The 14,341-nt window shown below is 38.4% G+C and overlaps 1 protein-coding gene across 3 annotated transcripts in view; it reads left to right on the forward strand.

Annotated features, from left to right (window-relative positions):
* The window catches only part of AFG1L (AFG1 like ATPase), a 244,257-nt gene that overhangs the window by 153,049 nt on the left and 76,867 nt on the right, over positions 1-14,341 (forward strand). For all 3 annotated transcript variants that reach the window (XM_049896727.1, XM_049896561.1, XM_049896642.1), the window contains one exon: positions 2,618-2,700. In XM_049896727.1, the coding sequence (XP_049752684.1) occupies positions 2,618-2,700 (83 nt within the window). The remainder of the gene's footprint in view (positions 1-2,617; positions 2,701-14,341) is intronic.

Below are 14,341 nucleotides of genomic sequence, written 5' to 3' on the forward strand. Positions count from 1 at the left end.
CTCTGGTCCCCTTAGCAGCTGTAGCATGTAAGGAGGGGAAACTTACTCTCACTGCCACTGCGTCTCCTCTTCCTTTGTACTGTCTATTTCTTCTTCCTGTATGCAGTTCTGTCCCCTTCAGTGCAGATGATAAAGAGCCCTCAGCTGTATAGCAATACAGCCCGGGATCTAATTTCAGGGAGAAAGAATATTGTTATTGCTCAAACACGCCCAGATATTACTGTTCTGATTATCTATTGTTGTGTAACAAATCACTGCAAAATTCAGAGGCTTAAAACAAGATCATTTTATGATGTCTCCTGGTTTCTGTAGGTCAGAGATTTGAGAAGGTCTGGCTCCCTCAGTGAGACAGTGGCTAGAGCTGGCACCCCTGGGGACTGGTCAGACACCTCTGTCTTTATGTGTCTCGGAGTCCCACAGGTTGTCTCTCTGCATGGGTTAGTTTAAGCTTTCTCACAGGCAGGTAGCCCCCAGGCAGCTGGATGCTTAAGCTAGAAGTTTAGTGTTCAGAGCACGTGTTCCAACAAGTAAGATGCTTCCTTGAATGCCACAGAGGATATTTCACCATAATCATGAGATTCAAGAGGGAGAACCTGGAACTGACTTCTTGATGGTTGGAACATCGAAGTCATATTGTAAGAAGAGCATGTTGGGATGGAAATATTATTGCAGTCACCTTTGGAAAATATAAGCTGATGTTATGGATTAAATTGTGTCCCCCCAAAATGTATGTCAACTTGGCTAGGCCATGATTTCCAGTATTGTGTGATTGTCCACTATTTTGTGATCTGATGTTATTTTCCTGCGTATTATAAACCCTATGCCTATGATGTTAATGAGGTGGAATTAGCAGCAGTTATAAAAAAAAAAAAATTTTTTTTTATGTTAATAAGGCAGACTCAATCTACAAGATTAGATTTGTGTCTTAAGTCAGTCTCTTTAGAGATATAAAAGAGAGAAGCGAGCAGAGAGAACGTGGGTGACTTCATACCACCAAGGAATAAGAGCCAGGAGAATTGCACATCCTTTGGACTGGGGGTCCCTGTGGCTGAGAATCTCCTCGACGGGGGAGGATTGATGACAAAGGCCTTCCCCCAGAGCCAACAGAGAGGGAAAGCCTTCATCTGGAGGTGGCACCCTGAATTTGAACTTCTAGCCTCCTAGACTGTGAGAGAATAAATTCTTCTTTGTTAAAGCCATCCACTTGTGGTATTTCTGTTTAGTAGCGCTAGATGACTGAGACATCTGTCATAATTAACTTGGCCCAAAAGGTTTGAAAAATGTAATTTTTCATTGATAAAAAGTAGCCAAGTTCTTAAAATATATATATATTTCCTCATGATTTTTAATAAAACAGTTTTCATTTTGCATGCAAACAAAAAGGTTAGCCTGGAAATGTTTCTTGTATTGTCCTGAAAACCCTTTTTCATCATCGTTCTATTGGAATATATATATATATATATATGTTGTTGTTGTGAGTCAATTCTGACTTGTACTGACCCTATAGGACAGAGTAGAACTGTCCCATAGGGTTTCCTAGGCTATAAATCTTTACAGGATCAGATCACCAGGTCTTTTCTTCCGTGAAGCGGCTGGTGGGTTCGAACCTCTGACCTTTCACTTAGCAGCCCAGTGCTTAACCATTGCATCACCAGTATTCTCTCTCTCTATGTGAATATCTATCTATACATACATACAAACGTACACACACACATATTTAATACTCGCCCCCCCAAATAAAAAATCCAGCAGATCAAAATAGGTTTGGCAAAAGTTTATTTGCTTCTATAGTAAGATTGTGTGTGTGCGTGCGCGTGTATGCATCCTGGGGGATGGAAAGTACGGGGTAATTGAGAGAAGAGAAAGACCTCAGTGGCACAGGGCAACTCAGGTGGAAGGGAGGCATCCGCAGCAGGAAAGGACTCAGAAAGACCTTGGTAGCCAGAGAGGGAACCAGGTGACAAGGCCGTGGCAGTCATTTCAAGTGAAGGGCTGGCTTACCAATAGCTCATTTTGGTATTTGGTTTAAAATGTGGGTGCTAATGTTCTGGCCCAGCTCTCGTAGACTGCCTCTTTCCCATTGTGGGGCTGAAGAGCCATGAATTACCCTTCTGATAGCCTCCAGCTTCTCACTTCAGGGTAAAGTGAAACTTTACTCCTACCTCAGGCAATTATTTGGGGAATTTGCCAACAGCATGGCAGAGTTTCAGGAGACATGATACAAATCTTAATTTTTTTTTAATTGATATTTTGTTGGCTCAATATATGTTTAATGTTGCAAGTTGACTTCCATGAATCTTATATAAGTTCTATTATTTTGTCCTAATCTCATATTGGAAACCCTGGTGGCGTAGTGGTTAAGAGCTATGGCTACAAACTAAAAGGTTGGCTGTTTGAATCCACCAGACTCTCCATGGAAACCCTATGGGGCAGTTCTACTCTGTGCTGTAGGGTCTCTATGAGTTGGAATTGACTCAACGGCAATGGGTTTGGTTTTTTTTTAATCTCATATTGAGGAAAATTTTCAAAAATTTGAAAAAAAAAAAAGGATAGCAAACAGATTATACCTCTGAACCATCACTTGTTTAATAAGACATTTTATGTGTTTGGATTGTAGGAGCACTGTAATACAGTCCAACTAGATTCTGGGATAGATTACCGGAAAAGGATACTTCCTGCTGCAGGGAAACTCTGTTACCTGTAAGTTTTCTTTTACGTTTTAATTTTCTGTGTTTACTACCTAATAATTAATGAGGAGCAGATGAGAAAAATAAACAAGGTAATTATTAGAACACGAAAGGCTAGTTCTGAAGGCTGTGATGTTTAAACTAGACAATGTTATAATGTTAACTTCTTTAAACTGTGTTTTTTTGCCATCTACATTTGTATCACTTGGATGTGTGATTGGATGAAACCCTAATTAGTTTTTTGGGGAGGAGTGATGACAGATGGTTAGGAAGTGATGAGTATCCTCTTACAGACTCTAGTGTTAAAAGAATCTTTTTTCTGTGCTGAAGTAATTAGTTTTTTGTGGACAGCATCTGACAAGCATGCCACATCCATTCCCTAAAAATTATTTTATTTTGTCAGATGATCTGTTTGTATTTACCGTTGTTGATCTACTTCCATACATAAAAAAAAAATAGCTGGTGTAAAAAATATATATAACGGGAAATGTTTTGTCTTTTAAAAGCTAAGCCTCTCCTGGTCAGTAGCAATTTGTAATAATAAATGTATTTGGTGCATGCAGTTAATGCTGAAAGAAAAATATAGCTTGTTTTAAAATGTCACTTGTGAGAGCCTGAAAAGAAAAGAAAAAAAACCATTGCTGTCGAGTCGATTCTGACTCATAGTGACCCTATAAGACAGGATTTCCCATAGGATTTCCAAGGAGCAACTGTTGGATTCGAACTGCCAATCTTTTGATTAGCAACCGAGGTCTTAATCACCAGGGCTCAGAAAAGGAAGGAGTGCCTTACAAATGCAAACTGTTGTTTAGTATATGCCAGCAGGTTTGGCACATAGTGAGTTGTCATGAAATAAATCTGCCTACGGACTAATTGTGATTGAACTGAAAGGCATGTTTCTGGTAATGTAAATTTTGATGACAATGTACATATGAGAGGTTCAGAAAAGTTCTTGTTTCTGCCACCTTGTAAGCAGAAGTACTTTACTGTTTTTGAAGCAGAAATTAGCTAGAAAAATCACATAATTAAAATTGCATACATTACAGTGTACCAAGGGGACTGTTTCAGTTTATTATTCAGATTCTGATGATTATTATAGGAGGTTCATCTGCCTTTAAGTACTTTGTCTTTAAAGTACTTTATAATTAAAAAAAATTCTTATAGCACTTTTTTCTGCTTTAACATGTATTTTTTTCTTAGTTTCTTTTATGTTTGTATTTTGTGTTTTGTTTATTTTTCTGATATTTGCAACCTTTCCTGATTCTTTGTTATGTCTTAATCTTCCAGATGTGCAGTATTTATAACTTATTATAATTTCTCTGTATTCGTTTTCAAAGGAACTAATCCTTCATATCCTCAGTTTTCCCACAAAATGTACCCATACATGGGAGAATTAAAACATTTTCAAAATAATAAGAAATTCCTTAATAGAAAAATGGAAGTCTGAGTGTAAATCATGGAATTAGTTTCATAATTTGAGAGGTCTCAGTGGCATTTACAGGAGGTAGACAAGCTGCCTTTGCTTGGAGGATAGTCATTTCTCTCTCTGACCCACCCTGTCTTGCCCCTTCCTCTTCCTGATAAAAGGAATATAATTCTAATACACTGAAATTCCATTTTGTACTAAAAGCATGTACTGGGGGAAAATAGAGTCAAACAATGTTCCAGAGTCCAGGAATCTAGAATCTACAAAGTGTACCATGAAACTCTGGAACAGCTTTCTTAAAGACAGACATGAATTAACGTCAGTCAGCTTGACTGTAGTGTGATAACCAAGAATAGAGATTCTTGGGGCATAACTACTCAGAGGGTAAGACAGATAGGTATCCCTGAGGAGAATTACAATTAAACTCACCTCAGAGGTGGAAGAATAATAGTAGATACCAAGATGGGGTGCTAGGGATGTGCATTATATTGTTTTACATGGCCGCTTGTGTAGAACTTTTTTCATGACAGAGGTTTTAAAAAAAAAAAAATCCTGAGGTGATGTTAATATTTCAATTTAACTAGGTTTCTTTTTATCTTGCTCATACAAGAAAGCTTATTAATCTAGATTCCCTCGCAACAGACTTTAATGTACCATGCTGTAAAATGTCCCATTGAACTGTGTGTTTGATTTGTAGCCTCTATTGTTTTCTTTTCTTTTCTCTTTTTTACCCTCTGCCCAAACATCTGGAATTGGTTCCTGAATATGCAAGTCCAGATTACCTCCTTGTCAGTTTCACTTGAGCCCCAGCAGCCTGAAAAGTAAAACAGAATTCTAGCCTTCCTCCAGGGAAACACCAAGCACTAGCTCAGAATTTTCGTACAAGTAAAATCCCACATATGACCTTTAACTAAATAGAACTATTCATTATCCCAGTATTTTACTAATCTAACTGCCCAAAAGCCAATTAAAAATGTCTGAAAATACAACCCAATTAATAACAAGAACTACCAGAGACTTTAAAAAGTATTGGCATAGTTGACATGGAATGATTTCTACAGTTCATAATATTGTCTGGGTTCCACGAGAACCAATTTGTACAAGATATAATGAGTTGGAATGAACTCGATGGCAATGGGTGGTGGTGACATCACATATTTCTGTTATAATACATTTCGAGTGTAGTTTTATATTGCCTGAAATTGAGATATTCCCCCTTCCCCCAAAAAACAAAGCCCAAACCCGTTGCCAACGAGTTAATTCCGACTCATAGCGACCCCATAGGACAGACTAGAATTGCCCCATAGTGTTTCCAAGGAGCAGCTGGTAGATTCAAACTGCTGACCTTTTTGGTTAGCAGATAAGCTCAACCACTGTACCATCAGGGCTCCTTAGATACCCCAGAGTACCTTTGTAAGTAAGTCCAGTGTTGTTGTTTTTTATTTCCTTTAGTTTTATTGAGCTTTAGGTGAAAGTTCACAGTACAAATTAGTTTCCCATTCAAAAATTTATATGCAAATTGTTTTCTGACATTGGTTGCAATCCCTGCAATGTGTCAGCATTCTCCTCCTTTCCCTTTACACCCCAGGTTCCCTGTGTCCATATGTCCAGTTTTCCTGTCCCTTCATGCTTTCTTGTCTTTGCCTTTGGGCAGGTGTTGCCCATTTGGTCTCCTATACCTGATTGAACTCAGAAGCACATTCCTCACATGTGTTATTGTTCCGTTTTATAGGCCTGTCTAATCTTTGGCTGAAAGGTGGACTTCGGTTCAGAGGTAGCAGGGTGTCTGGGGCTCCTAATTTCAGGGGTCCCTCCAGTCTCTGTCAGACCAGTAGGTCTGGTCTTTTTTTGTGAATTTGAATTTTGTTGTATATTTTCCTCCTGCTCTGTCTGAACCGTCTGTTGTGATCCCTGTCAGAGTGATCGGTAGTGGTAGCCAGGCACCATCTAGTTCTTTTTGGCTCAGGCTGTTGAAGGCTGTGGTTCATGTAGTCCATTAGTCCTTTGGATTAATATTTTCCTTGTGTCTTTGGTTTTTTTCATTCTTCTTTGCTCTGAAGTCCAGAGTTTTTTGGCCCACCCCTAGACATTTTTAGTGCCATATAAAACAAGCTCAGAGAATTTAAATATACCAAGTTACAAGCCACAAGGAGTTTGGGTGCAAATATCCAAACATTTGCATAGATTAAAACACTCCACCATTGTCCACTTTTTCATTCAGTGGTAACTGCATGACCACTACAGAGATGAACACAAAGTCAGTTTCTTCCTAGTTAATTGGTGGATACCAAACCCATTGCTGTCGAGTCGATTCCCACTCATAGTGACCCTATAGGACACAGTAGAGGTGCACCATAGGGTTTTCAAGGGGCACCTGGTGGATTCAAACTGCTGACCTTTTGGTTAGCGGCCGTAGCTCTTAACCACTACGCTACTAGAGTTTCCAGTTGGTGAATAGAGCTCACTAAATCCTTAAGTATGGAATATGGGTTTGCCAAAATCTAAACAGGTCAACCAAGTATTGGACTTCCTGTTTGCCTCTGGTTGGAGGCTTGGACCAATAATTTCTTTTGAACCACCTGGTGTTTGTGAAGGGTGGCCCCATCCTATGGCTTAACTGCTTCAGATTAATTCTCTACTTGGGGACCGGTGACACTAAAGAGTATCATTTTAGATACGCAATGAGCATCTGTTTTCAGACAGAAACTACCACTGAGAGGTCCTTGGGATGCTGCCCCAGGCCATTTTGCTGTCACTTCTGTGAAGGGATACTGGTTTTCTGGGAGAAGAGGAGGTTAGATCACTTGGTCTTACCTCATTCTCTGTGTCTTTTTCATTTCCGTTCAAGATATGAATAGTAGAGGTTTTTTGTTTTTTTTTTCCTAAGTGTTGAAGGAACTGAGAGGCGAATGTTTCTATTTAAACACCATCTTCCCACCATACTGACATACAAACATCCCACCCCCAGCACAGAAGCCATGGCCTCAAGCAAAGATTTTAAACTGAACTGAAAGGGGAGGGGTATTGGGTCTGGGATTTGATTTTACCATGTTGTTATTTTAACTGCCTGAGCCATCCCCATGAGTGGTTGGGAATTTGACCCTTGTGTTCTATAGGGTTTTCGCTGGCTGATTTTCAGAAGTAGCTTGCCAGGTCTTTCTTCCTAGTCTGTCTTAGTCTGGAAGTTCAGCATCATAGCAACACACAAGCCACTACTGATGAGCAGGTGGTAGCTGCACATGAGGTGCACTGGCTGGAATGGAACCCAGGTCTCCTGCATGGATGGCAAGAATCCTACCACTGAATCTCCAATTGTAGACTAGTAAGTTAGCCTGTTAATTGTTTCATGGATGCTGGCAGAAGACACAGAGACCTCGGTCAGAGACAAAGGATTTTATTAGTCTCCACAGAGGTAGCAGCCTGAGCATTTTAGCATGTTTGTGTCGCTTCCCTTCCTTGCCCACAAGTCCCATAGGGCACCTTGGAGGGCCCAGATGGATGCCTGCACTGTCAGAAAATTGTGTTACAGGAGAGGACCTCTGAGCTTGAAAAATCTACCATTATACAGCCAGAAGTAAGCTAGCCTGCCTTCTGTCCCAAAAGAGACATTGTCTCATTCCTTAAGGTTGCTTGCTGCAAACACAACCTTGAGAAATGGTCAGGGTCTTCTTCCTTGGCATGTTCAGCAAGATGTATTGTAGAATGAGAGACCCATAGAGAACTGTCTCTCCCAACAGGGAGCATCTGCCAGACTTTTAACCTAAAGAAGCCAGGCTTTCTTCTTTTATTTCAGCTGGCTCCTATCCACTGAAGTCATCTACCACTTCAACATAATTACGTCTGAAGCACATTGTTCAGTCATTTAATACTTTAACTAAATTGTCTCAAGACCATATGAATTTCATTTATATGGGGACTATAGATCATTCTGAAAAGTGATGAAAAATATATTTACCACTTCTCAGACATAGCCCAAATATGCACATATTTTTACCTTAATATAGCTCAAAAAAAAATTTTTTTTTTAATATAGCTCATACATTTATCCACCTTTTGAACAGATTTCAAGAAGAAGTTTATTCTTAAACACTTTTACCAGTGGAAGTTTCAATCTCAAGTAGCCCTTATTTTTCACTTGGGAAACACCTATTCCAATAGAAAATCACTTCTGAGAACATACCCTTGAACACCGTTTAAAAAAAAAAGTTAGCTGGCACAAAATACAGAGCTTCAAGGTTATGGCTCTGTTTTAGAAGAGAGATCATGAAAACAAAGACTGGTGCTCATATATGTTAAAGCATATTTCCTCTGTGATATTCCCTACGCACACTTACTTGTGATATTCCTTACACACACTTTCCCCCCATCTAACTGGGAGAACTGGATCAATGAAAATTAAAAATATTTCTTAGCTTGATTCTTAGCTTTACGGTTTAGAGTAAACATCTTTAACTTATCAAAACCTGCCTTCGAATAATATTATACCACTTCACATATAGTGTAAGAATCTTACAACTGTATGCTCCATTTTCGCCATCCTGACTTTTGTGTTACTGACATACATTTTATTTTATTATGGTATATAAGTTTATTGTATAATAATGTGTTTTATTATATAATGTTCTGTATTATTCTTTTTTGTTATAAACCCTACAATACATTGTTGTCATTTTTGCTTTAATAGTCAATAATCCTTTAAAGAGATTTTAAAAATAAGAAAAAACTCTTTCATATTTACCTATGTATTTACCATTTATTTTGCTCTTCATTTCATTACACACATCAAAATTTCCACCAGGTATCATTTTCCTTCTTCCTGAAGGACTTTAACATTTCTTATAGTTTGTAACCTACCTCTGATAGTGATGAATATTCTCATCTTTTGTATGTCTCAGAAAGTCTTTGTTTCACTTTTATTTCTGAAAGATACTTTTGCTGGCTAGAGAATTTTAAGTTGACAGGTTTTGTTTTCCCCCTTTCAGTACTTGAATAATGTTGCTCCATTGTCTCTGGCATGCTGTGTTTCTGATGAGAAATATACTGTCATTCTTATCTTCGTTTTTCTTTACGTGAGTGTCTTTGCTGGCTGCTTCTACAATTTTCTTATCTTTTTTTTTTTTTTTTCCTATAATTGGCTTTAAGCATTTGTGCCTTGGTGTGATTCTCTTCATGTTTCTTTTGCTTGGGGTCAGTTGATTGCCCTTCTTGAATCTCTGGGCTTTTAGTTTTCATTTGGAGAAGTTTTGGCACTTTCTTTTTCCTGTCCCCCTCTCCCCCACTTTCTGGGACTCCAGTTACACTGATACTAGACCATTTTATGTTGTCTCACAGCTTAGCAATGCTCTGCTCCCCTTTTTTCCCCAGTCTTATTTTTTCCCTGTATTTCATTTTGGGTAGTTTCTTTTGCAGTGACTAACCAGCTTTAATTTGCATCCAGTGTATTTTTCACCTCAGACATGGTGGTTTTTCTTTTCTAAAGTTTCAGTTTGCATCTTCTTTTGGATCTTCCTTGTCTATTCTTACTAGGTTCATGCTTTCTTCTATCTTATTGAACATATGGAGTATATTTATACTCACTGTTTTAAAATCCTTATCTAGTAATTTTGTTATCTGTGTCATTCTGGGTATACTTCTGTTGATTTTTATTATCCTTATGAGTTGCATTTGCATGCTTGGTATTTTTTATTGGATGCCAGATATTGTAAATTTATTGGATGCTAGAGTTTTTTGTGTTCCTTTAAGTATTTTGGGACTTTGTTCTGGGAAACAGTTATATAACTTGGACACAACTTTATTCTTTTGAGGCTTGGTTTTGTAAAGCAGGACAGGAGTAGCCTTTATTCTGGGAGTAATTATTCTCACTACTGAAAAAATACTCTTCTAAGGAGTCTACTTGATACGTTGTGTGTTAGGAGGGCTTTCTACTTTGACTGGAGGGAAAACAAAACTATTCCTTCATGAGCTCTGGTGGTGGTTCTGTCTCATTCCAGTGGTCCCTTCCTCTATGCCTCAGGTAGCTTCCCCTCATGCGTGCAGAGATTAGTATTCAGCAAAGACTCAAGGGGCACCCACTGTAGACCAATGGACTTCTGTCCCTTTCTTTTAGCTCTCTTCTCTGTAATACTCTGCCCTTTGAATTCCAGCTGCCATGAACTCACCAAATTCTGAATTTTGTTTTCTCAACTCAGAGAAACCACTGGGTCTCTGTTTGAGTTCTCCCTCCTAAAGCCTGGAAACAATGGCCAGACAATAAACTAGAACTCGTCTCATTTTTTCCATTTCCTCAGGGGTTACTCTGCTGTGCTTTCTAGTGTCCAGTGGCTGAAAACCATTGTCTTATATACTTTAGGAAAACCTGGTGGTGTAGTGGTTAAGTGCTACGCCTGCTAACCAAAGGGTCGGCAGTTCGAATCTGCCAGGCGCTCCTTGGAAACTATGGGGCAGCTCTACTCTGTCCTATAGGGTCGCTATGAGTCAGAATCGACTTGAGGGCACTGAGTTCACTGGGTTATATACTTTATGCTGTTTTTAGTTGCTAAAGATAAGAGTGTAAATTTGGGCCCTGTTACTTTATCATGGCCAGAAAGCTGGTAAGTAAAGGGAAAGAATCAAATGTTTTTCCTACTTCTTAAAAAAAAGAACTGATCCTTAGTGTAGCGAAATAGTGGACAAGGGGAAGCTCCTCTTTATAAAAGTTTTCTAGGTAAGAATGAAAAAGGAATAAGAATTAGAATAGAATTAGAATACCATCATTTTTCAGAACTCTTATAATTTAATTGAAACAGTCAATGTTCATAAATGGTTATCATTACAAAAAGATAACCAGACATTATTGGCCTCCTGATGGGCATGCACAATACCACCTGTGAAGCAGTCTTGCTACAAAAATTGAACCTGAATCTGATCAATTTACAAGGGATATAGGGGCAATAATATATGTTAAAGAACATAATGGGAGTATATTCATGAAAATACAGACTAGATTTTTTGAACCATATAGGTAAATTGTTTCTTCAACAAATAAATGATAAGAAAAGACGGAGAGGTAGAGGGGGACCATATAGATTAAGAGAGACTTAAAGAACATAGCAACCAATTGTGGTAAAAGGAACTTATTTGGATCTTGACTCAAACTGTAAAAAAACCAACAAAACAGAACTAGGAGTCAGAGAAATTCAAACACTAACTGAGTATTTCATGACATTGAGGAATTATTTTTAACTTTTTAGGTGTGATAATTATATAATTATGTTTTTTATTTATATTTATTTTTTTTTATTTTACTTAATATAGCTTTATTTGTATTATTTAATCTAGCTTCTCATTAAATAATTAGTACATATATTGTTTTGTGACATTGGTTACCAGCCCCATGACATGTCAACACTGTCTCTTCTCGACCTTGGGTTCCCTATTACCAGCTTTCCTGTCTGCTCCTGCCTTCTACTCCTTGCCCCTAGGCTGGTGTGACTCTTTAGTCTCGTTTTGTTTTATGGGCCTGTCTAATCTTTGGCTGAAGGGAAAACATCAGGAGTGACTGCATTAGTGAGCTAAAAGGGTGTCAGGGGGCTATACTCTCGGGGTTTCTCCAGTCTCTGTCAGGCCAGTAAGTCTGGTCTTTTTTCGTGAGTTAGAATTTTGTTCTACATTTTTCTCCAGCTCTGTCCGGGACCCTCTATTGTGATTCCTGTCAGGGTAGTTGGTGGTGGTAACGGCACCACCTAGCTGTGTTTGACTCAGTCTGGTACAGGCTGTGGTAGTTGTGGTCCATTATTCCTTTGGACTAATCTTTCCATTGTGTCTTTAGCTTTCTTCATTCTCCTTTGCTCTCAAAGGGGTGAGACTGGTAGAGCATCTTAGATGGCTGCTTGCGGGCTTTTAAGACCCCAGACACTATTCGCCAAAGTAGAAAGTAGAACATTTTGTTTATAAACTATGTTATGCCAGTTGAGCTAAATGTTCCCTGAGACCATGATCCCCACAGCCCTTAGCCCAGCAATTCAGTCCCTCAGGGAATTTAGATGTGTCTGTGGAGCTTCCTGATCTTGCCTTGTACAAGTTGTGCTAGCTTTCCCAGTATTGTGTACTGTCTTATCTTTCACCAAAGTTACCACTTATCTATTGTCTATTTAGTGCTTTTCCATCCCCACATCTCCTCTTCGTTGTAACCATCGATCATTGTTTCTTTTTGTGTAAACCTTCTGTGTAAACTTTTCAAGGTTTTTGTAGTAGTGGTCTCATCCAATATTTGTCCTTTTGTGATTGACTTATTTCACTCAGCATAATGCCCTCCACATTCATCCATGTTGTGAGAGTCATCATTGTTCTTTCTCATTGCGTAGTACTCCATTGTGTGTATGTGCCATAGTTTGTTTATCCATTCATCTGTTGATGGGCATCTAGGTTGTTTTCCATTTTTTGCTATTGTGAACAGTGCTGCAGTGAACATGGGCGTGCATATGTCTATTCATGTGATGGCTTTTATTTCTTTAGGATATATTCCTAGGAGTGGGATTTCTGGATCATATGGTATTTCTATTTCTAGCTTTCTTAAGGAAGTGCCATATCATTTTCCAAAATGGTTGTACCATTTTGCGCTCCTACCAGCAGTGCCTAAGAGTTTCAATCTCCCTGCATCCTCTCCATTTGTTATTTTCTGTTTTTTTTTTTTTTAATCCTTGCCAGTAATGTTGGGATGAGATGGTATCTCATTGTGGTTTTGATTTGCATTTCTATAGTGGCTAGTGATCTCAAGCATTTCCTCATGTGTCTGTTGGCTGCTTGAATGTCTTCTTTGTTGAAATGTCTGTTCATTTCCTTTGCCCCTTTTTTAATTGAATTATTTGTCTTTTTGTTGTACAGGTGTTGGATTTTCCTGTAGATTTTAGAGATTAGACCTTTGTCAGATTTGTCATAGCCAAATATTTTTTCCTAGTCTATAGGTTCTCTTTTTACTCCTTTGGTGAAGTCTTTGATGAGCGTTAAGTGATTAGTTTTTAGAAGATCCGAGTTATCTAGCGTATCTCCTGGGGCTTGTGTGTGATTAGTTATGATTTGTAACCTGTTAATGCTGCGTATTAGGGCCTCTAGTGTTGATCCTATTTTTTCTTCTATGTTCTTTATAGTTTTTGGTTTTATATTTAGGCCTTTGATCCATTTTGAATTAGTTTTTGTGTATGGTGTGAGGTATGGGTCCTGTTTCATTTTTTTGCAGATGGACATCCAGTTTTGTCAGCACCTTTGTTAAAAAGACTGTCTTTTCCCCATTTGATAGATTTTGGGCCCTTGTCGAAGATCAGGTGACCATAAGTGGATGGATTTACATCTGGGTTCTCAATTCTGTTCAATTGTTCAGTGTATTTGTCGTTGTACCAATACCGGGCTGTTTTGACTACTGTAGCTGTATAGTAGGTTCTGAGGTCAGGTAGTGAGAGTCCTATTTTATTTCTTCTTCTTCAGTAGTGTTTCACTTATCCAGGGCCTCTTCCCTTTCCATATAAAGTTAGTGATTAGTTTTTATTTATATATTTTTTAACAGCTTTATTCCGATATAATTCACATGCCATACAATTTACCTATTTAAAGTGTACAATTGAATGGCTTTTGGTATATTCGTAGATTTGGACAACTATCACCACAATCAATTTTAGAACATTTTTATCACCCCAGAAAGAAACCCTGCACCCCTTAACCTTCACCCCTTATTTCCTATACTTCTGTCCAGTCCTGAGCAACCATAAATCTATTTTATGGCTGTATAGATTTGTCTATTCTAGATATTTCATATAAATGGAATCATACAGTAGGTTATCCTTTGTGACTGGTTTCTGTCACTTAGCATAATGTTTTCAAGGTTCATTGATGTTGTAGCATGTATCAGTATTCTATTCCTTTTTATTGTTAAATAATATTCCATTGAACAGATATAACTGTTGCTGACAAGTCAATTCAGACTCATAGAGACCCTATAGGACAGAGTAGAACTGCCCTCTAGGGTTTCCTAGGCTGTAGTCTTTATGGAAGCCGACTGCCACATCTTTGTCCCACAGAGTGGCTGGTGGGTTTGAACCGCCAACCTTTTGGTTAGCAGCTGAGCACTTAACGATTGCACCACCAGGGATCCTTGTGCAGGTAATACTACTCTTGTTTATGCATTCATCAGTTGATGGACATTTGAATTTTTTCCCACTTTTTGGTTATTATGAATAATGCTACCGTTGACATTTGT

This window comes from Elephas maximus, chromosome 1, assembly GCF_024166365.1.
Source record: "Elephas maximus indicus isolate mEleMax1 chromosome 1, mEleMax1 primary haplotype, whole genome shotgun sequence".
Classification (NCBI taxonomy): domain Eukaryota; kingdom Metazoa; phylum Chordata; class Mammalia; order Proboscidea; family Elephantidae; genus Elephas; species Elephas maximus.